A 21,604-nucleotide genomic window follows, 5' to 3' on the forward strand; every position below is an offset into this window, starting at 1 on the left:
TATCTCTGTGTTCCTATTCTGTTGTTTGGGTTTCTTACCCTTTTTTTCTTCTTCAATTGGTCGGATCATACATAGATAGACCATATCTCCTTGCTTGACTGATTTTTCAACTTGCTTTGCACTGCATGTCATGATACGTGGCCTGATAACGGTTCCTTGGACCGGTGCTTTTTGGGTCTGGCCCTTTGGTTGGTTTGCAGTTGGTTTTACTATTTGGCATGATACTCCTGGCTTATTCTCCTTCATTTGCACCTTGATTGGGGTCCTACTAGGTAGCTGCATTCTTTCACATGGTACTCTGATGCCTTCTCCTTGCATATCTAGCACCATTTCATTCACACCTTTACCAAACATTGCAATGACATACTTGTCATAGAATTCTAAGCCCAATATCACTTCAAAATCATCCATGGAGATTACTAAGAAGTTGAGTTTCGCTTTCCACTTGTCGGCTTCCACTTGGACTTCAAAGACTTATTTTACTTCCTTGGCTTCTCCTTGTGCGAATATTACTGTTAATCCTTTTGGGGCCTTTGATAGTTTTAATCCATGTTTTGCTGCACACCCTGGTGTCATGAAGTTGTGTGTTGCTCTTGTGTCCACCATGATAGGTTGGTTTCCTTCACCCACTTGGCCTTTGATGTATAGATGGTGGACTGCCGCTACCCTGGCTGCCATGCATGGGGTTGGGCACTAACTGACCCTACCCTTGGTTGGCCCATGCTTTCTTCACTTTCATTTGGAATTTCCTAGATACGCTGTAGTTGTGGTTGTTCTCCTCCATATGTACAAGTTGCATTCACCCTTGATCCACTCGATGAAGCTGTATCTTGTATTGGGCATCTGTTTTGGTAGTGTGGACCCCCGCATTTGAAGCATCTGATGCCGGTGGAAGGGCCTGGGGGTCTCCACCATGATGTATTTGATCCTGTGGGCCCATATGATGTGCTAGAATTTGGTCTGTAGTGATTGTTTCCCCATCTTCCTGCTGCTCCTCTTGGTACTAATGCGGTTTGTGATACGGCCGTGGTGGTAGTGGTGTTTTGACTCCTTGTATCTGTGAATGCCCCTCTAGGAGCATTGGGCCTCTGGTTCCATGAGTTGTTGTTGTTGAAGGTGTTGCTGAAATTGTTGTTGAACCTGTTTTGATTCCCTTGTGCTGTTCTTCTACCTTCCAGGTCCACTAGTCTTTCGGCCATCCTCATGGCCTCTGCTAAGCTTGTTGGCTCTTGTCTCTCCACATCTCTTCTAGCCCATTCTTGTATCCCAAACAGAAATCCATGTAGTTTAGTGTCTGTAACCATGTTTGGTAGCTGTAGCATGATTTGCCTATATTTGCTGACATACTTCTTCATCTTTCCTTGTGTTTGCTTGAGGTTCCTCCATTCATCTCTTACTTTGAATTTTTCCATCTTTGGAATGAAGTAGTCATTCAATTATTCCTGTAGTTCTTCCCATGCAAGGATGGTGTGGCCTTGCTCTTGCTCCAGCATGTACCAACTGGCAGCGTCCTCTTCCAAGTAAATGGCTGCCACCTCCGCCTTCCTGCCTTCTGTTATGCGTGAATACTTCAAGTGTCTGTCTACCTCTGCTATCCATTTCTTCAAAACCAATCCATCTCTCTCTCCCTTGTATTTGGTTGGTTGGGGCATCTTGAATTTTCCATAGTCATCTTCTGAACTATCACTATCTTCCTCCTCTTTACGGTGGTGCTTCTTCTCTTTCTTCTTGTCTTTCTTTTTGATGCTTAACTCTACTACTTTCTCCTTCTCTTTCCTTGTATCTTGCGCCCTCCTAGATGTCTCTTCTCTACCCATTCTATCTATCTCCTCTTGCATTTTGTGTCTTTTCTCCTCTTCTTGTTGTTGTATCACCCATTCTCTATAGCCCTGCTCCACTTCTAGTTTCTTTCTCCTCTCTTCCTCTTCTTTCTTCATCTGCATGTTTCTCCATATTGACTCCAGCATGCCTGACATACCATCTAATTGTCTTTTTAGTCCGGCCACCTTCTCCTCTTGGGCCACTCTCCATTCTTGCCCCCTACTCTTCTTCCTCTCCTCCAGTGTTGGGAGGGTGACGTTCTCCCTTTCGTCCTCCATGTGGTTGGTGGTGGTGTCGACGCAGGGAAGCCGCGTTTCGCCTGTGGTGGTGTGGGTCGTGCTGCGGGGAAGCCGCGTCACGTCTTCAGACGGTGGGATGTCAAGGTTGGGGTGTCACGCTGGGGCGACGCATCGGGGGGGCGTCGCGACGTGGGGCGACACGACGCGGGGCGTCGCGCTGTGGGTCGTTACAACTTCAATCTCTTCGGGGCACTGGATCTTTTCTCCTGCTTCCGTGAGCACTCCTTCACTCCGAGCAAGAGTTGCTCTGATACCAAGTGTGATAAACCTGCACTCGTTACGCACTCAACACGGCACAGAAAGGTAACACGATATGAGCTCAATGTATACTCTTGTATTATTCAATCCAAAAAATAGGACAACATAGACACATCCCAAGATTACACCCTCGTGATGCCGCATATAAGAGGGTTCACCACTGGGTATAGGGAATCACACGTAGAGTGGAAACAAGGCAGGGCTTTGAATCACTACTACTCCCTATATAGGTGCAATCAGTAGCAACGGCATGGTATAGCTACAAAGCCCTTATACAACGCACGCCCCCCCTCCTCAACCGCAAAAATCGCGCCTGCCCAGGGGAGTCTAGGCGCGGAGCGCCTAGTACAACATTAAAACCTTGGAATATAAGGGAGAACGGAAATGCCTCACAAAAATTAATGCTAAAAAATAGCATACCTATAAAACTTCTTGAAGGCAGAAAGGAAATGCGTCATGAAATCCGGATTCTGCGAGCATGCCTACGGTCTCAAGATCATCATCGCCGTCGCAGTCACCGTCACCGTCACGATCCCCATCACCGTCAGCGTCAGCAGCAGAAGAAGAGTGTGATTCCGAGGGTGAGGAGGAGGTCTGGGTGCCGCTGAGCCTGAGAGAGGAGTGGGCCGATGTGGAGCCTGTGGCGCAGGACGATGGGCCTGACCCTGTGGTTCCCATCTTCTACACCCCTCAATTCAGGGAGACTATGGACTACTTCCGAGCTGTCTTGGCCATGGATGAGCACAGCCCGCGTGCCCTCAAGCTCACCGAGGAGGTTATCAAGCTCAATGCAGGGAACTACACTGTAAGTGGATGTCTCCTTAACGTTCTAGTCTCCATTATGATGATCTTTAACAGGCATAGGGTAAGTGCGCACGTGCGAGTGCACACACACGAGCAGAGAGAGAGAGAGAGAGAGAGAGAGAGAGAGAGAGAGAGAGAGAGAGAATGCGCTCAGTTGTTTAAGTTGAAGGCATGGTGACCAGATGCCAGATGGTCTTAAGTTCAATTCCTACATCCCCACAGTTATTTAGTATAGGAACAGAAAGGGAGATTTGAACGTGGGTCAATGGGTTGATGCAACAAGCGGCTTACCACTAGGGTAGCCTCTTGCTTATGGATAGCAAAGTGAACAAAAAGAGAGAAAGAAAGAAAGAAAGAAAAGAAAATATATTAATGTCTACTAAAGACCAAATTGGCCTATGAGACATATCCATGTACAAGGGAATATCCTCATGATGTCATAAAAGTGAAAAATAAAAAATGAAACACCCTATATAAATGTATATAAGTGTAGGCATCATCATTTGGCCAAGCCCTTAATGTATATAAATATATTCGTTTGGAGATGTGAAGCTATATACTCGCGATATAGAATGATGCCATGCAAATCTAATACCATCTAGTTAGTATAGGGTAATGTAAAATGTGATAACTAGGCGGGGGCTCATGGAACAAGCTCCTAAATAGCTCTTGGAGGCCGACACTAGCTCGATGGGTCAGGTATGTGTCATGCTACTATCAAATATAAGATGACCTCTTGTTGGTAGGAGTATGACCTTCTGCAACTAAATGCATTGGGTCGTCGTCTGGCCCTAATCTCCTGAGCTCGCTGTAAGGACAATCCTCTTAGTCTTTCTATCCTTGTATTTGGATGCTCCCTAATTGGTGCGGATCCTTGATAGAGCTCTATTAGGATTGTCTGTCATGCTTTGTCTTGTGTATCTACTGCCAATAGGGATGCTTAGACTCTCAAAATCTCTAGTTTGTATCAACCCAAGTATCTTTAATTTGATGTACTCATCACCAATTGTATAGTTTGTTGCCCTTGAAATAGTGTATGATACTTCTCTTGTAGTTGGTTATAGGTGCTACAATTGCATAAGAAATGCTTTTTTGTCTCCACATCCTCGTGGCATAGTTGAAAGATCCTCTTCTCCTTGGGTACCCTTGAGGCCTTGCCTATCCCTATCTCCAGTTGGTGTGATGATACTCTGAGCTAGCTTGTGGCAACTCGCATAGCCTGTGGTATGTAACAATCCATGTACAAGGGTTTAGTAATGAATCTATCCTTGGTGAGGCTCATGAAAAGGTCTTTATAGTGGTACATCTTCGTAGAAAGAGGAGTCTTGGTTGCCACCCATGTCCTATATGTGTGTCTTTGACACATCTTGGGTGATGATTATGCTCCTCTCTCTCCGCAAGAGCTGGACAAAATGCAAGTTAAGGTCATATTGGAAGGGAGGTTGGTGCATCATGTTGATGTCATACCTAGCCAGCAATTGCTCCACTTGGAAGTACCATGAGCTCTCACATCCCACATGGGTCATTTGTCTAGAGGCCTCCAATGCTTTCCATGGTTATTGGTAGATGTTGTGTTTCATACTCCCTTTATAAAAGTGGTGTTTTGGAAAGGGCCTCTATCTCCATGGGCATTGCAATAAACTTTGCTCTAAGAATATCATGGGGTATTGAGAGCTTGTTGTGTATATTACATGACAATGGAATAATCCAGGGCCGCTCTATTTGTGTCCAAACATAATACCATGGTGTCAAATTGCCATTGCTTGGCAAATGGCTTCTGTAAGTATGTTACGTGGCAATCTCTCTTTAAAAGCATCAATGATGCATATGAAAGGTGAGTGGAAGATGGATGCATGAGCGGAAACAAGAAGAGTGCAAGAGCTATGGAGATTCAAGCAAAAAGAGAGAGATTGGTGTGTGGCAATTCCAATAGTCACAACGTGTGACTTGCCTTCTCCCTATTCTATTTGTAACTAAAATAATAAAGAATAAAGTGATTGTGAGAGGTGTGCACCACCTATAGTGTATAGGTTTGCGTACCCGTATACAAGTAAAATGTAGGCAACTAGGCACAGGTGACCTTTAACTCCCAACAATTTTCCACTTAAAGGCGAATGTGCGTCAGTGAGGAATGAAAGAAAAAAGAGAAAAATATAACGTGTACATAGTGTATAATATGACGAGGAAAGATGTCATCCCATTCTACGTCCATCAACCTCCTAAGGCAAGCATATCATTCCACTGGGAGACTTGTAGTCATCAAATTTATAGGACTCGTATTTGCAAAGATCTTGACAAGTTCAATGGACTTGTTCTCTACCACCTCTTTGATAAAGTGATAGTGCACTTCAATGTGCTTTGTTTTTACATGGAAAACCGGATTATGAGCCAACTGAATGGCAATTGTTGAATTGTAGGAGTCATAGTCATACCAAGATCTACAACCAAATGGCCTAACCATAGGGTCTCCTTGCAAGCCTTAGTGGTTGTAATGTACTTAGCCTCGGTAGTAGACAAGACCGTGTATTTCTACACCGTGGATATCCAAGAGATAGTACGTCTAGCATAGGTAAAGACATATCTAGAGGTGGATTTCCTACTGTGTGCATATCTTGTGTAATCTGAGTCAGCGTAACACACAACTCTTGTATCGTGGCTACCATAGCAAATGCATATATCTATAGTGCCTTTAAGATATCTCATAATACCCTTCATGGCATCCCAATGTTGCCTGCCAAGTGAGCCATATAATGTGCCACAAATCCCACTGCAAATGCTATGTTAGGATGAGTGGCTATTAGGGTATACATTAAAGTGGTTGCTGCGGATACATAGGGAACCTTGGCCATCTCGGCTCTCTCATCATCTGACTATAGATAATTCGCATGACTAACCTTCATATGAGAAGATCAAGGATAGCCAATAGGCTTTTCATCTTGCATATAGAATCGCTCAAGTACTTTGTGTGTATATTTCTTTTGGGACAAGTAGAGAAGTCCCTTTAGAGCGATTGCGTATAATGCACATACTAAGTATGTGTGAGGCCTATTCCATATCCTTTATCTCAAAGCTCTTCTTGAGTTGTCTTTAAAGTATCCAACTTAGCATGAGTACTCCTAGCTATAAGCATATCATCAATATAAAGTACCAAGATAATAACCTACCATCACGGACCTTCTTTGTGTATAAACACAGATTCATACCATAGTGGGAATACCCCTACGAATGCATGAAATTTGAAAGTATCAAACTTATGGTGCCACTTCCTAGGTGTCTGTTTAAGCCCATAAAGGCTCTTCTTCAATTTGTACAGTAGGTGCTCCCTACCTTTCTCCTTTGTAGCCCTTAGGTTGCTGCATATAAATGTCCTCATGCAGGTTTCCATGTAAGAAAGCCGTCTTAACATCCATATGATAAGGATCCAAATCCAATTGAGCAACCAAGGCCAAGACCAAGCGTAGGGTAGTCATCTTGACCACAAGAGAAAATATCTTATCAAAGTCGACTCCCTTTTTCTGCTGAAAGCCCTTAGCAACCAATCTGGCCTTATATGTTGGATTTGGGTGATCAAGGGAACTTTTCACCTTTTACACCCACTTGCATGGCCATGCACACTTTCTATTAGGCAAGGAAACTAAGTCCCATGTACGGTTCTTTTGTAGTGAATCAAACTTCAACTGAATAGCCCTTTTCCAAGAATGAGAATCACCTTTGCGCATAGCCTCCTCATAGGTAAGTGACTCAGCAATGTTTGTCACCATGACATAATCCAGAGGGCTCATAATGATCAAGAGGATGTGAAGCCCTAGCAAAGTGTATCAAAAGTGGATGTGGGGTATGTATGGCCTACCCTCCCTGTGCAATATTATGATGCCGTACTACAAGCAGATCCTAGGCCACTACGTCATCAACTGTAGCGGGCTGTTTCATTTTGGGACTGGTTGTACGGTAATGGGTGTTGGGAAACTACTACTTTAGTTCACACACCTGATTTTAGGGTTTTGCACTGACAGTCCCAAAAAGGGTTGGTGTCTACATTTTGGTCACTTTTTTAGTGGGTGTTCACATAGTGGTGTGCCACCCTAGACAACTTATGCCTATAAATAGGCAGTCACTTCATTCATTCACCACTCCTACCTCTCTCTTCAATCATTCTTAACCATCTTCTTTGGTCACCACCACCACTTTTCTTTTCTCACTTGCCCCTTCCAATGTCCTCACAACCCTTCAAGGTGACATTGTTGTTTATGGATCGTGGCTACCTTCACCCTTCCCTTTTTTGCTTTAGGCGTCTTGTTTCATCATCAAGCCTTGCATTTAGAGCATCTTCCACTCGGTGTCACCATCATCTGCTCAGTGTCAGAACTCTTTTTCATTAGGCTCCACCTCCACTTGCGTTTTTCAGAGTGGAGATTTTCTCCTTGCTCGGCGTCATCATCTCTACCTTGGTGGCAACTTCTAGCCTCTCACAACAGTCTCTATCATGGAGTGTTAGTGATTTCATCCCTTGTCTATCACAAGGGTTGTTGGGATTTGCGTCTTTGCATCTTGGCTCCTCCTCTATCGCCTGGCATCACTTGTTTGTCATAGGGGTTGCTAGGACTTGTATTTTTGCAGCTTGGCTTCTCCTCCACTTGGTGTCACTTGTTTGTCATAGGGGATGCTGGGACATACGTTTTTGCAGCCTCGGTTCATCTTCCATCATCTGGTGTCATTATCACCTAGCATCAGCATGTGGGCTGGTCTCCCTCCGTTTGACAGCTTTGACACTTTGGGATTTGGGTTTTGCTGCCCAGGTCACTCCTCCGCACCAGAGGATTGCGATTCAATCTGTCAACAGCTGGTGATTATCTTCCACATCTCTGATGGCATGAGAGGATGGTGGTCCACTCCCTCGACAGCTGTTTTTCACCTTCTAGTGATTACTCTAATAGCCCACTGCTTGGAGGACTGCGTTTCGCTTCCTTCACCGTGCAAATTTCCCATAGGTGTTGCCACATGATTCAGATAGGATAGTGCAGTTATCTTCTGAGCTTCGGCTCCATTGTATCAACTTTTCTTCTCATAATATGATTCAGTGCATCATCATTGTGTTTTTCTTGTGTTTCTGAGTTTCTTTTCTCTCTCACTATTTGCCGTAAAAACTTTGTGTTACACCCTGTAGACCCAACTGTCTCTCTGCATTGTTGCTTATTTTTGACATGGTATTAGAGCATACTTGTTATTTTTGACATGATATCAGAGTACAGGAGCTCAGAAAGCTAAAGACCTTGTTCATCAGAGAAGGCAAAGATAGGTTGCCGGTTCGGCATCATCTATTGATTTCCCCCTTCATTTCCGCTGCATCACCAAGAGACAGAGATACCCTTCTCTTCCTCTCCCACCCATCCACCCTTTTACAAGTTGACACTTCGGGTGCTATGACTTCTTCCCAGGCAGATGGACAGACCATTGGGTGCTCCTCATTTGGCATTACCCGCATCCCTACTGATGCTTGCCGACATGGACCTTTGCTCCCTACCTTGCTGGAGTGTATGCGTCTATCCCCGGACACTTGTTGTGCCACCTCTCCCTTTTGAACCATAGAGTTTATTTTACAAGTTGACACTTCGTGTGCTATGACTTCTCCCCAGGCAGATGGATAGAGCATTGGGTGCTCCTCTTCTGGCATTACCCGCATCCCCACTGATGCTTGCTGACATGGACCTTTGCTCCCTACCCTGCCGGAGTATATGCGTCTATCCCCGGATACTCGTTGTGCCACCTCTCCCTTTTGGGCCATAGAGTTTATTATGAACAAGCTTTCAGATCTTTATGCTCAAGGCAATAAGATGCATCGGATATGCACTAAGGCCTTTCGAGCCACATGAGGATCATTTGGTACCATGGCCTCCTCACGATCGTTGCAATGTGCTACGGACGTTGCTTCTACTTCTTCTAGGGTTTCAGGAATGCCACATTGATAACCCACGGTTCTGAAGTCCACTCCCCCTAGAGACAGTGATTGTTGGATACTGTTCCTCCTTCGAGAGACAGTGATTGTTCGACACCTTCTATTACTTCGGCTTTGCAGTACGCTCCACTAAGAGAGAGCGATCGTTGCCCACCACCCTTGGCTTAGTTTGAGCCTCAGCTTTCCCCACCCTTGACTACTCAGGTTTGAGAGGTCACCCTTGGGAGTTCTTGGATGTCTTCCCTACCCCAGATATCTTCTTCGGCACGAGTGGCGGCACTTCCTTTGTCATAAGATGATTCGGAGTGTGTGATGCATGAGTTTTAGATTCCCTATCTCTCATAGAGGGGGATTCAGAGGGGGATATACTCTTTTTGCCCTTCAAGGAGGCTTTATTTCTGCTTCTTCGGCTTTAGAGAGAGCCCCTTGTTGTGCTAAGAATTGCACTTAGCCACTTAAACAGCCCCAAAACATGCTTATTTTAGGCTTATTTTAGCCAAAATCCTAAAACAGGGAGCGGATCGAGAGAGTTAAGTGGGAGAGGATCTAGAATCCTAATTTTCTATAAATTGGCAGCCAGCCCTCCACTCTTCCCTCAATCTCGTTTTTTTAGGTGTTTCAGCTTGCTGCCCACACCTTATTCGCGGAGGACATCTCAGCCGAAGCTATCCATTGCTGTCTCCATCAGTTGGTGCTTGATTTCCAGCCCTCTTTACGCAGTTTGGAGCTGATTCCAGCTAGGCGACTGCTGTTCCTACGCAGACCTGCTGCCGTACAGCCTGCCACGTCATCACAGCCCTGAGTTTGCTTCCTGGAGGTTGTCTTGCCTGCGTTTGTAGTCTTTCTCTCTCTTGCAGGCTGTCTTGCCTGCGTTTTTAGTCTTTCTCTCTCTTGCAGGCTCTCTTGCCTGCGTTTTTAGTCTCTTACCTATTGCCTACATTTGTAGTTTTTCTCTCTCCTCACTGCTATCTGTATCAAATCCAGCTTCTCACCGTTGCGTTTGTTGGTGTTTGACATTCAGAGGTTGCCTTGCTGCGATTCGGGATCCGTTCAGAGTACGACACACTCTCCAGCTCATTACCCCTGCCCTGATCCTTGAGATACAGTAGTTCGAGGTACAATATTCATTCACTGCATAGTGTGTTTGCTGCATGAGCATCGTATTATTAGTAGTCATATCATTTCATTTATTAACTGTGTTCATTGTCTCTGAGTTACCCTAACCCTAACCCTAACAGTGTTCTTTTATCAGTCCGTGCTTTGTCGTATGGTTTCTATTTATGCTTTTGTGTTAGGGTATTTTCTTTACATCCTTGTGTCTCCAGCCTTTGGGGGGGGCACCGTCTCATCCTAAAGTTTGTCACCCTCCATTTACTCTTTTGGGATGGCTCTCCTCGAGGCTTTTCTCTTGAGGTGGAGTCAAGTTCTACAGTTCATCCCATCTATTGTTCCTTACTATAGGTTACCTTTGAGGTGGAAATCTTGGATCTTGGGATCCTCTTCTTCTTCATTGTATCTCTCTTTGCTTCTCTATCTTTATCCCTTTTCGGGCCTAAGAGGGGGTGTTGAGAGACCACTTCTTCAGTTCACACACTTCATTTTAGGGTTTCTCATTGACAGCCCCAAAAAGGGTTGATGCCCACATTTTGGTCACTTTTTCAGTGGGTGCCCATACCGTGGGATGCTACTCTAGATAGCTTATGACTATAAATAGGCAGTAACTTCATTCATTTACCACTCCTACCTCTCTTCAGTCATTCTTGACCATCTTTAGTCGGTCGCCACCACCACTTCCCTTCTCTCACCAGCCCCTTCCACTGTCCTCACACCCCTTCAGGAGGACATTGCGGTTTGTGGCTCATGGCTACCTTCACCCTTCCTCTTCTACTTCAGGCATCCTATTTCATCATCAGGCCTTGCATTTGGAGCATCTTCCACTTGGTGTCACCATCTGCTTGGCATCAACACCCTTTTCCATCAGGTTCCACCTTTACCTGTGTTTTTCAGTTTGGATGTAAACGCCCCGAACAACGTAGTATGCTTAACAATTATGATATTCGCTTGTTTTCGAGATTTAATATAAAAGAGAATGAACACTTAAAGCTGAAAATGAAAATTACTCACAAAATTACAGCCATGAAAATGTAAAAGTAATGGAGACAAGATTGAGGGTTGAAGATGGGCAACCCCCCCCCGAAGGAATGTATTTCTGCTCAACCCAAGTCCCTTAGGGAAGAGCTCAGTTACAATCAACCTGAGAGTGAGAAGAAGTAATTCTCACTCTCACAAGATCATGCAAAGATGTACAAACACACATGCATTATCTATTATGCAATGACAAGAACTGATTTCTTTACAGTATGAGAGAAGAAAAAGGGAAAATCAGCCTTTCTCCATCGTTGATCAGCAGTACATGGATAGGGCTTGCTTCTTGTTGCTAAAATGGAAGATAGAGCTCGAGAAGGAGGTGCTGTGATGAATTTACGGGCTTGCTGTCCTATAAACAGCAGTGATAGAAGAGGGCATATGGAGGAATTTGATAATGGAGAAGTGGGGGATGATGATGGGAATGGATGGGGCCAGTTTCTGGCTATCTGTGGGTGCTGTACATGAGTTTACAGCAAAGAAAAATGATGTTGAATGAAGAAAAACGAGCTCTTATTTATAGGAGGGGGAGAGCTAGTACAAAAGGGAAAAGTGGAGTAGCACAAGACAAGTGTCCAGCCACATGTCATGAGATGTGACAAGTGGTGGGACACTTGGAAACTTGTGTGACAAGTGTCTTGACACTTGTCTCTTCTCTATGGCCTTCCTTTTTGGGTTGAATACTGTCAAGAATAGAAACAGCCAAATTTAGTAAGCACAGTCAGAGTACAGAACTTACTATTTTTAGAATGACATCCCTATTTTTTAGGACTAGCATTTTTAGGCTAATTCGAGGCTTCTAAAATTTAGGGACCTCCTAAAATTTAGGGACCCCCCCAATATGGGTATCATATGAAAGCTTTTTCCGTGTACATCGCAAAAATGGTATCTGAATCTTCATGTGACTTTCCTATGCAAAGAAATGTGCATTTCAAGCTTTCAGCCCACATATGCACATTATACAAGCATTTCATGATCATGCCATCTTGTTGATTGTAACTGTCTGTTCTGGTGGATCTAGCCCACACTTCAAGGCATCAATCCTTTCTGTGTGCGAGTCTAACCCTGATATGCGTGAGTTCTAGTCACAGACGCCCAATCGGGCCATATAGGTGGAAGTGTGAACTATCTTTTCTCTAACCCACCGCATGGGTCCACCATAACCTATGACCACTCATCAGTGGCCAACTCCAATGCACTTTTCTTTATATCTAATTAGTGCAAAGAAAATAAATTTAATAAATCATTATATAGACAAATTAATGAAAAAGGATATAAATTCTGTTTCTATAGAGTTGTGACATTGGAGATCTTCTCCTTGCTTGGCATCATCATCTCTAGCTTGGTGTCAACCTCCTAGCCTTTGGCGATAGTCTCCATCATCGAGCGTTAGTGATTTCATCACTCATCTATCACAGGGACTACTAGGACCTTTTGGTAACTTGGCTTCTCCTCTATCACCTGGCATCACTCGTTTGTCAAAGGGGCTGTTGGGACCTGCGTCTTTGCAGCATGGCTTCTCCTCCATCACTTGGCGTCACTCGTTTGTCATAGGGGTTGCTGGGGCTTGCGTTTTTGCAGTCCGGTTTATTCTTTCATCATTTGGCGTCATCATTATCCACCTCACGTTAACATTTGGGCTGCTCTCCCTTCGTTTGACAGCTTCGACACTAGGATTTGTGTTTTTCTGCCTGGGTCACTTCTCGACATCAGAGGACTGTGATTCACTCTGTCGATAGTTGGTGATTATCTTCCACATTTTCGACAACATCAAAGGATTGCGGTCCACTCCCTCGACAATTGTCTTTCACCTTTTCTAGCGATTACTTTGATAGCCCATTGTCCAGAGGATTGCCTTTCGCTCCCTTCACTGTGCAGATTTCCCATAGGTGCTGCCACTTGATTTAGATAGGACAATGCAGTTATCTTTTGAGCTTCAGCTTTGTTGTATCAGCTTTTATTCTCATAGCATGATTCACTGCATCATCACCTTGTTTTTCTTGTGTTTTTGAGTTTCTTTTCTCTCTTAGTGTTTGCTGTACACACTTTGTGTTACACCCTATAAACCCTACTATCTCTTTGCATTGTCGTTTATTTTTGACATGGTATTAGAGCATACCTATTATTTTTAACATGGTATCAAAGCGTAGGTGCTTAGAGAGCTAAAGACCCTGTTCATCAGAGAAGGCAAAGACATATTGTGGATTCAGCATCATCTATTGATTTCCCCCTTCATTTCTATTGCATCAGTAGGAGACAAGGATCCCTTCTCTTCCTCTCCCACCCACCCACCCTTTTACAGGTTGACACTTCGGTGCTGACTTCTCCCTAGGCAGATGGATGGATAGACCATTGGGTCCTTCTCTTTCGGCATTAGCCACATCCCCACTAATGCTTGTCGACATGAACCTTTGGTCCCTACCCCGCCAAAGTATATGTGTCTATCCCCAGGCACTTGTTATGCCACCTCTCTCTTTTGGGCCACACAGTTTATTATGCATTGGCTTTCAGATCTTTATGCTCAAGGCAATAAGACGCATCCGATGCATACTAAGGCCTTTTGAGCCACAAGAGGATCGATTGGTACCATGGTCTCCTCGCGACCACCGCAATGCACTACGGAGGTTGCTTCTACTTCTTCTAGGGTTTCAGGAATGCCACCTCGACAACCTGCACGCTTGCAATCCACTTCCTCGAGAGACAGTGATTGTTGGATACCGTCCCCTTGGCAATCCGCTCCTTTGAGAGACAGTGATTGTTCAACACCTTCTATTGCTTCGGCTCCAAAGTACGCTCCACTGAGAGAGAGCGATTGTTGCCCCCCACCCTTGGCTCAACTTAAGCCTCACCTTTCCCCACCCTCGACTACTGAGGTTCGAGAGGCCACCTTTGGGAGTTCTTCGATGTATTTGCTACCCTAGATACCTTCTTCGGCATGACTGGTGGCACTTTCTTTGTTATAGATGATTTGTAGTGCGTGATTCATGAGTTTTTAGATTCCCCCTTTCACAATGGGGGATGCAGAGGGAGATGTACTCTTTTTGCCCTTCGAGTAGACTCCTATTTCTATTTCTTCGATATCAGAAGGAGCCCTTTTGTGTCCACCCTTTGGGGGGTCACCTCCTCATTTTGAAGTTTGTCACCCTCTATTTACTCTTTTGGGATGGCTTTCGTCGAGTAGTAATTTCTCCTCCTGATACTCACATCTTCAGAGACCACCTAGATCGGGGCCTTGGAGGTTCAGCCGCGACTTGGTGACGAGACCTTCTCATTCCTTCCAGTGTGGAGTTACGAAGCTAGTGGCTTCTCTCTCGAGGTGGAGTCAGGTTCTACAGTTCATCTTGTTTGTTTTTCTACAGTTCATCCTGTCTGTTGTTCCTTACTATAGGTTGTGTTTTAGGTTGAAATCTTGGATCTTTGGGTTCCTTTTCTTCTTCATCGTATCTCTCTTCGCTCCTCTTTCTTCATCTCTTTTTGGATCTGAGAGGGGGTGTTGAGAAACCACTTCTTCAGTTCACACACTTCATTTTAGGGTTACTGACAGTTGCAAAAAGGACCGGTGTCCATATTTTGGCCACTTTTTTAGTGGGTGCCCACATAGTGATGTGCCACCTTAGATGACTTATGCCTATTAATAGGCAGTCACTTCATTCATTCACCACTCCCTCTCTTTAGGCATTCTTGACCACCACCTTCGGTCACCACCACCACTTTCCTTCTCTCACCAACCCCTTCCACTGCCCTCACACCCCTTTGGGAGGACATCGCGGTTCGTGGCTTGTGGCTATCTTCCCCCTCCTCTTCTGCTTCAAGTGCCCTGTTCCATCATCAGGTCTTGCGTTTGGCTCATCTTCCACCTGGTGTCACCATCATTTGCTTGGTGTCAGCACCCTTTTCCATTAGGTTATATCTTCACCTGCATTTTTCAGTGTGGAGATCTCCTTACCTGATGTCATCATCTCCAGCTTAGCGTCAGCATCCTAGTCTTTGGCGATAGTGTTCATCACCAAGTATCAGTGATTTCATCACTTTTCTATCACAGGGATTGTTGGGATTGCCATTTGTGCGGGTTTATCCTTTTGCAAAGCATCCTCACAATCCTTTAAGAACAGTATGCCTTGCATACGATCTTTCCAAAGATCAAAGCCCTGACCATCAAATCGCTTGATTTCCATCAAACTTTTAATGTCAGAACTGGAAGAAGTTGCAGCCATTTTTATCACAAGTATAAGTGTAAATACACTGAACTGCAAGAGCACAAGCTAAATCAGCAAATACACTGTTGTTCTTGCATAACCAGCAATAATCCTCTGCTGTTTTTACATAAACCAGCCACTGCACAGGCAAATAATGCAGAAATTTATCAAATTCTGCATAAAATCCCAAATTTCCAGGTCCAAATGTGCGCAAATGTCAGCCAAACTGATTCAGCTGAGCAAAATTACATCAATACATGAAAAGCCCCAATTTTTCTTGGTCCAATGCCAAGAAATTTTACTTGGATGAGCAAAATTTCAACAAATTTGGAAAAATCCCCAATTTAATTGAGGTCAATGCGCACAATGTCTGCAATTTCTGACATAGATGTCACTGTCAAGCATAAACAGCATCAAATCTGGGAAAAGCCCCAAATTTCCAGGCTCAAATTTGCACAAATCTGAAAGCTGTGCTTCCATGCGCGGACCCCTGTCAGTAAGGGGCTGCTTGCAGGAAATTTAAAAAAATGAAGGAAAAATGCCTGAAAAAAGTGACGAATTTGCTACCGTTGACCAGCCGCCTGCTGTCGTGACCTGGAAATTGCCGCTTGATGCCACGGAAACTGTCGCCAGCCTGTCGCCTGATCAAACACGACCTGTCCTGCTGTCGCCTGATGAAAAACGACCTGTCCTGCTGCCGCCTGATCAAAAAACGACCTGTCCCTGCCTGCCAGGTCAAAAACGACCCGTCGCCTGACTGAATCTACTGTCGCCTGTCAAAAACGACCTGTCCTGCTGCCGCCAGGTCAAAAAACGACATGTCCCTGTCTGCTAGGTCAAAAACAACTTGTCGCCTAATTGAATCTGCTATCGCCTGTCAAAAATGACCTGTTGATTTCGCGCGAGCGAAACACTGGAGATGTCTCACCCGGACTCCGAGGAGCGCGAGCACCTTAACCGAAGCTCTGATACCAGTTGTTGGAGTGCACGGGTAGCGGAAGCGTGAAGATTTGTAGCAGAGAAAGTGAGCAGGTGAGTGAGAGTAAGAGTGATGAACTGATTTGGGTGTACCGACAATGTGTTGGTACACAAAGAATAAAATGTATTTATACTTAGGGCCCCTAAGGGTGCATTCACATGTACAACATAACAATACACGTGTAAAATACACGGAGGTGAATAAAAGCACCTTTACATCCCAACAGTAGGTTCCCTCTCTGAGATGGGAGGTGGAGGGGCCCTCGCTGAAGTCGAAGAAGAAGTAGATGCCCCTCTGAGGGCAAAGAAATAATATCTCCCTCTGAAGTTGATGGGGAATCCAAAAACTCATGGATCACGGACTTCGAAATATCTGATGATGAAGGAAGTGCCATCGGTTGTGCCGAAGAAGGTATCTGGGGTGCCAAAGAGCTTCTAGAGGTGGCCTCTCGAACTTGAGTAGTCGAGGGTAGGAAAGGGTGGGGCTCAGAATGAGCAAGAGGTGGGCAATAGTCGCTGTCTCTCAGTGGAGCGAACTGGGTAGCCGAAGAAGAGGACGGAGTCGAGCAGCCACTCTCTCTCGAAGGAGTGGATTGACGAGGAGACAATATCAAACAATCGCTGTCACTCGATGGAGCGGACTGTAGAATCGTGGGCCATGGTAGCCACTGTACTCGAAAATAGGTGGGAGAAGACTGCCGCTGGCATTGCGACGATCTCCAAGAGGTCTAGCGCCAAACGATCCTCATGTGCTCGAAAGAACTTAGTGCGCATCGGATGTGTCTTATTGCCTTGAGCATAGTACTTTGATACCCGATGCAGAACGATCTCTGTGGCCCAGAAAGAAGAGGTGGCACAAGGAGTGCCTGGTGGAAGATGCATATACTTCGGGGGGGTGGGGAGCAAAGATCGAAGTTGGCAAGCATCGGCGGTGTGTCTAGTGATGCCATAGTAGGAGCACCCAATAGTTTGCTCATCTATTGGTAAAGAAGCCATGGATACTAGTGTGCCTTGCTGAAGAAGGAAGAGGCCAGCCACCATGAACCACGAACCGCAATGTCCGCCTCAAGGGGTGTGAGGACAGTGTGAAGCACGAACCGCAATGTCCACCTCAAGGGGTGGGAGGGCAGTGGAAGGGCCGGAAGTGAGCTGCCAGTGGGAGGAGGATGCAACCAGCAGTAAGAGGTTGCAACCAATAGAAAAACGCAGGTGAGGAGAGAGAAAGACTAAAAACGCAGGCAGCAGGCGAGAGAAAAACTAAAAACGCAGGCAGGACAACTTGCAGGAGAGAGAAAGACAAAAAACGCAGAAAAAAACAGCAGCAGCAATAAGTATGCTGAAATCAGCTCCGAACAGTGTGTGGTAGGCTGGAAACAGGCGCAAGACTATTGTAGACAGCAATGGCCAGCTTAGACTGTGATGTCCTCCACATCCAGGGTGTGGGCAGCAAGCTGAAATACCTGAAATCTGCAAAAACGAGATGTTGATGCAGTGGAAGAAGAAGAGAAGTGGATGCCCAACCCGCCACCGATCTTTGCCTTCACTGGATTGGAGGATCTTCACTGCTAAGTGAGCAGATCCAGCTCTGATACCATGTTAGAAGATGATGTGCCAGTGAGACAGTAGGGTTTGCGGGGAGGAACACGGAGTGAACTCGGCAAACATGGAGTAGAGAAGAGAAGAGAGAAGAAACTCTGATGAATGGAATGATGAAGATCTGAATCATGGAGTGAATGTGATACAAGGGAACAAGGGTGCCGTAGCACAAGGAAGATAATGAAGACAACCACAAACCACAAACCGCAATGTCCTCTTGAAGGGGTCTGAGGGAAGTGGAGAGGCTGGAGAGAAGAGGTGACAGACTGAATGAATCGGCCGTGAGGAATGAATGAGAGAGTGGCCTATAAATAGGCACAGTCAGTCTAGGATGGCGCCACTTTTTGGGGCTGCAAACCTTAAACGCAAAACGCAGAAATGTAAAAACGCAAACTGCGGGTGAAGGGTTTCTCAACACTCCTCCATTACCTGGCGTCACTCGTTTGTCACAAGGGCTGCTAGGACTTGCATTTTTGCAGCGTGGCTCATCTTTCATCATTTGGCATCATCATTATCCACCTTGTGTTAGTATTTGGGCTGGTCTCCTTGTGTTTGACAGCTTCGACACTTTGGTCTTAGCCTTAAGTTTCTTTTTGTATCTACTATCTACTACTTTTTGTACTTGGCACTTGGCACTTGGCACTTGGCACTTGTGACTTGCTATACTGTGATTCATGAACCATGATCCATCATTGCAGCTAGCTTTTAAAAAAATCCATCGCACATGTCTTCAATCTTATAAATAAAATTAGATCTTGGAAATTACTTGTGATGAGTTTTACATTTTGTCTTAACCTCATCATTTTCATGACTCATTGTTGAAAATTGAAGCAAATAGATTTGTGGTTTGTCAACTGTATTAGTATTGGATGGATAGTACCTTGTGATACTCTCTCATGGGTAGCCACTCTCATGTTAAAACAAGTAATATTTACTAGCCTCACCCTTAATTTTCTATGTATTTTTAGATGAGCGTACGAAACATTGGATTTTATTTGAGATTTTTTTGTGGATGTTTGGTACCGTGCTAAGTCCATGGATTGGATGGATCGGACAGATTGTCCTTAACTTGGATGTGTATAACAATGAGTTATTGGCTGTGTGGACATCGACAGTGGCTTCTCTCTCCAACAAGAAGACCACCTGAAGAATGATGATAATTGAATGGGAGGAGGAGGATCCATAGAATAAATAGGCCTAAAATGGCAGGTGGTTAGTTAGCATTTAATGTTGGAGGACTGGCATAAAATGCCACTAATGCTACACAAAAATCACAAATAATGTCTAAATAAAAGGCAATGTGCTCAATCGTGATAGGCATGGACAGACTCACACATGAGCTTACAAACCTGCTAACAGCCTCTCTCAGATTATGGGGGATCTGATACAATACAATAATAGAATGATAAAGGCTAATCAGAGTCCATAAAACAAAGAACCACTAGAGTAGAACCATGGATAACCAAGTAGTGGGTGATCAAGCCACCACTAAGGTGCCTCGGAGAGAACCTGATGTCAATGTCGATCATAATAGCTCCTAAAAATAGAGAAGAGTCATAACAAATCTTTGTGTCTGTCAACAATATCTCGTAGTAGCATACAAGACTCTTGTCAAAAGTGCCTCTAAATATATGTGGCCACAGATTCCTTGTCTTTGGCCAAGACCGCCAAAGCTTCCCCTCATGTGAGCTCGAACTAGGAGCCAATCATGCTCTTTGTTATATAATAGCCCATCATGAACTTGGATGTCTATCCTAGCTCTAGGATTTGAACCTACTAGACTTCGGTTGATGCATTAGGGACATCCGTCTCTAAAACCTACACACCTGTATACTTGTATAGATGAGGCTTGGTTGCCCCATCTCACCACCCTCTTACACTCCTCTTGGACATTGGAAAGTCGTCATAGGAATCGATTAGGCACGGAGATCGAGGCAGATAGTCATTACGCCCAGTGAGAGAGACAAAGTGCGAGAGAGCAGAGTAGAGAGTGAATACGTTTTCCGGTACAATGACGAGTGTACCACTTTAGGTTTTTAGATAGATATATGTATGAAAGTACAATGTGCTAAGGGTATATTCACACCCGTGCACATATAAAAGGCACGATGGCCCTTTATTTCCAACAACCTCCCACCTAAAGGCAATGTGCCTTAAGAGAAGAAAAGAATCAGCTAAGTCTAGGTATGTACAAAGCTGAAATAAATATATCTATCCAACTTCCATCATCTGTCGGCAATGAGCAAACCGCTCTGCTGGAAGACCCTTCGTGAGAAGGTCTGCAAGATTATCATCTGTATGCACTTTGACAAGCTCAATGCTCTTGCTGTCAAGCACATCTCTAATGAAGTGGTACTTCACTTGTATGTGCTTTGTCTTTGTAAGAAAGACAAGATTCCGTGCTAGCATGATAGCACTCTGACTATCACAATGGAGAACAGGTAACTCTGAGATGCCAAGTTCTCCCACAAGACGTGGAAGCCATAAAGCCTCCTTGCATGCCTCAGTGGCAGCCACATACTCTGCTTCTGTAGTAGACAATGCAACACACTTTTGTAGCCTGGAGATCCAAGAGACTGCTCCTCCTGTGAAAGTAAACACATACCCAGAAGTGGACTTCCTGCAGTCCGCATGACCAGCATAGTTTGCATCCGTAAAGCCAACGACGGATACCTTCTGCTTTCCAAAGCAGATGCACAATTCCTTTGTGCCTTTGAGGTATCTCATAATACCTTTCACTACATCCCAATGTTTCTTGCTAGGGGTTGCCATGTATCTGCTAATCACTCCCACTGCAAAGGCAATGTCAGGACGTGTAGTAGCCATAGCATATATCAAACTGCCAACAGCTGAAGCATATGGTATCTTGGCCATTTCAGCCTTCTCATCATCAGATGTAGGGCTATCCTCTGCACTGAGTTTCACATATGGAGGCAATGGAACCCCAATTGTTTTCCCCCCTTCCATATTGAAATGCTGCAAAACTTTGGAGATATACTCCTGCTGAGATAGATAGAGTAAGTCTTTCGATCTATCTCTGAGTATTCGCATGCCAAGAATGTGATTTGCATCACCCAGATCCTTCATGTCAAAGCTGCCATGAAGGCTTTGCTTTAATGAATCTAAGGCATGAGTATCCCTACCAGCAATCAACATGTCATCAACATACAAAACCAAGATAATCAGGCTGCCATCTGCTGCCTTCTTGGTGTACAAGCAGTGATCCACTTGACTTCTATGAAAGCCTTGGGACTGCATGAATGCATCAAACTTATGATACCATTCTCTTGGTGCTTGTTTCAGCCCATACAAACTCCTTTTGAGTTTACATACCATTTTTTCTTTCCCTTGTTCAACAAACCCTTCAGGCTGCTGCATATATATGTCTTCATGCAGATCACCATGTAAAAACATAGTCTTTACATCCAATTGTATGAGTTCCATATCTTCAACTGCAACCAAGCCTAAAATGGTTCTCAATGTAGTCATCTTGACTACAGGAGAGAAAATCTCATCAAAGTCAATTCCATGCTCTTGCTTGTATCCTTTTGCAA

The 21,604-nt window shown here is 44.7% G+C and overlaps 1 protein-coding gene across 1 annotated transcript in view; it reads left to right on the forward strand.

Annotated features, from left to right (window-relative positions):
- Positions 1-2,803: 2,803 nt before the first annotated feature.
- Positions 2,804-21,604, forward strand: part of FTA (farnesyltransferase A) — an 86,247-nt gene continuing 67,446 nt past the window's right edge. The window contains exon 1 of the mRNA XM_087692181.1: positions 2,804-3,183. Within this exon, the coding sequence (XP_087548307.1) occupies positions 2,857-3,183 (327 nt within the window). The 5' untranslated portion in view covers positions 2,804-2,856. The remainder of the gene's footprint in view (positions 3,184-21,604) is intronic.

Source organism: Lygodium microphyllum, chromosome 14, assembly GCF_053477565.2.
Source record: "Lygodium microphyllum isolate KBCC chromosome 14, Lygodium_microphyllum_v1.1.10, whole genome shotgun sequence".
NCBI classification, from domain to species: Eukaryota; Viridiplantae; Streptophyta; class Polypodiopsida; order Schizaeales; family Lygodiaceae; genus Lygodium; species Lygodium microphyllum.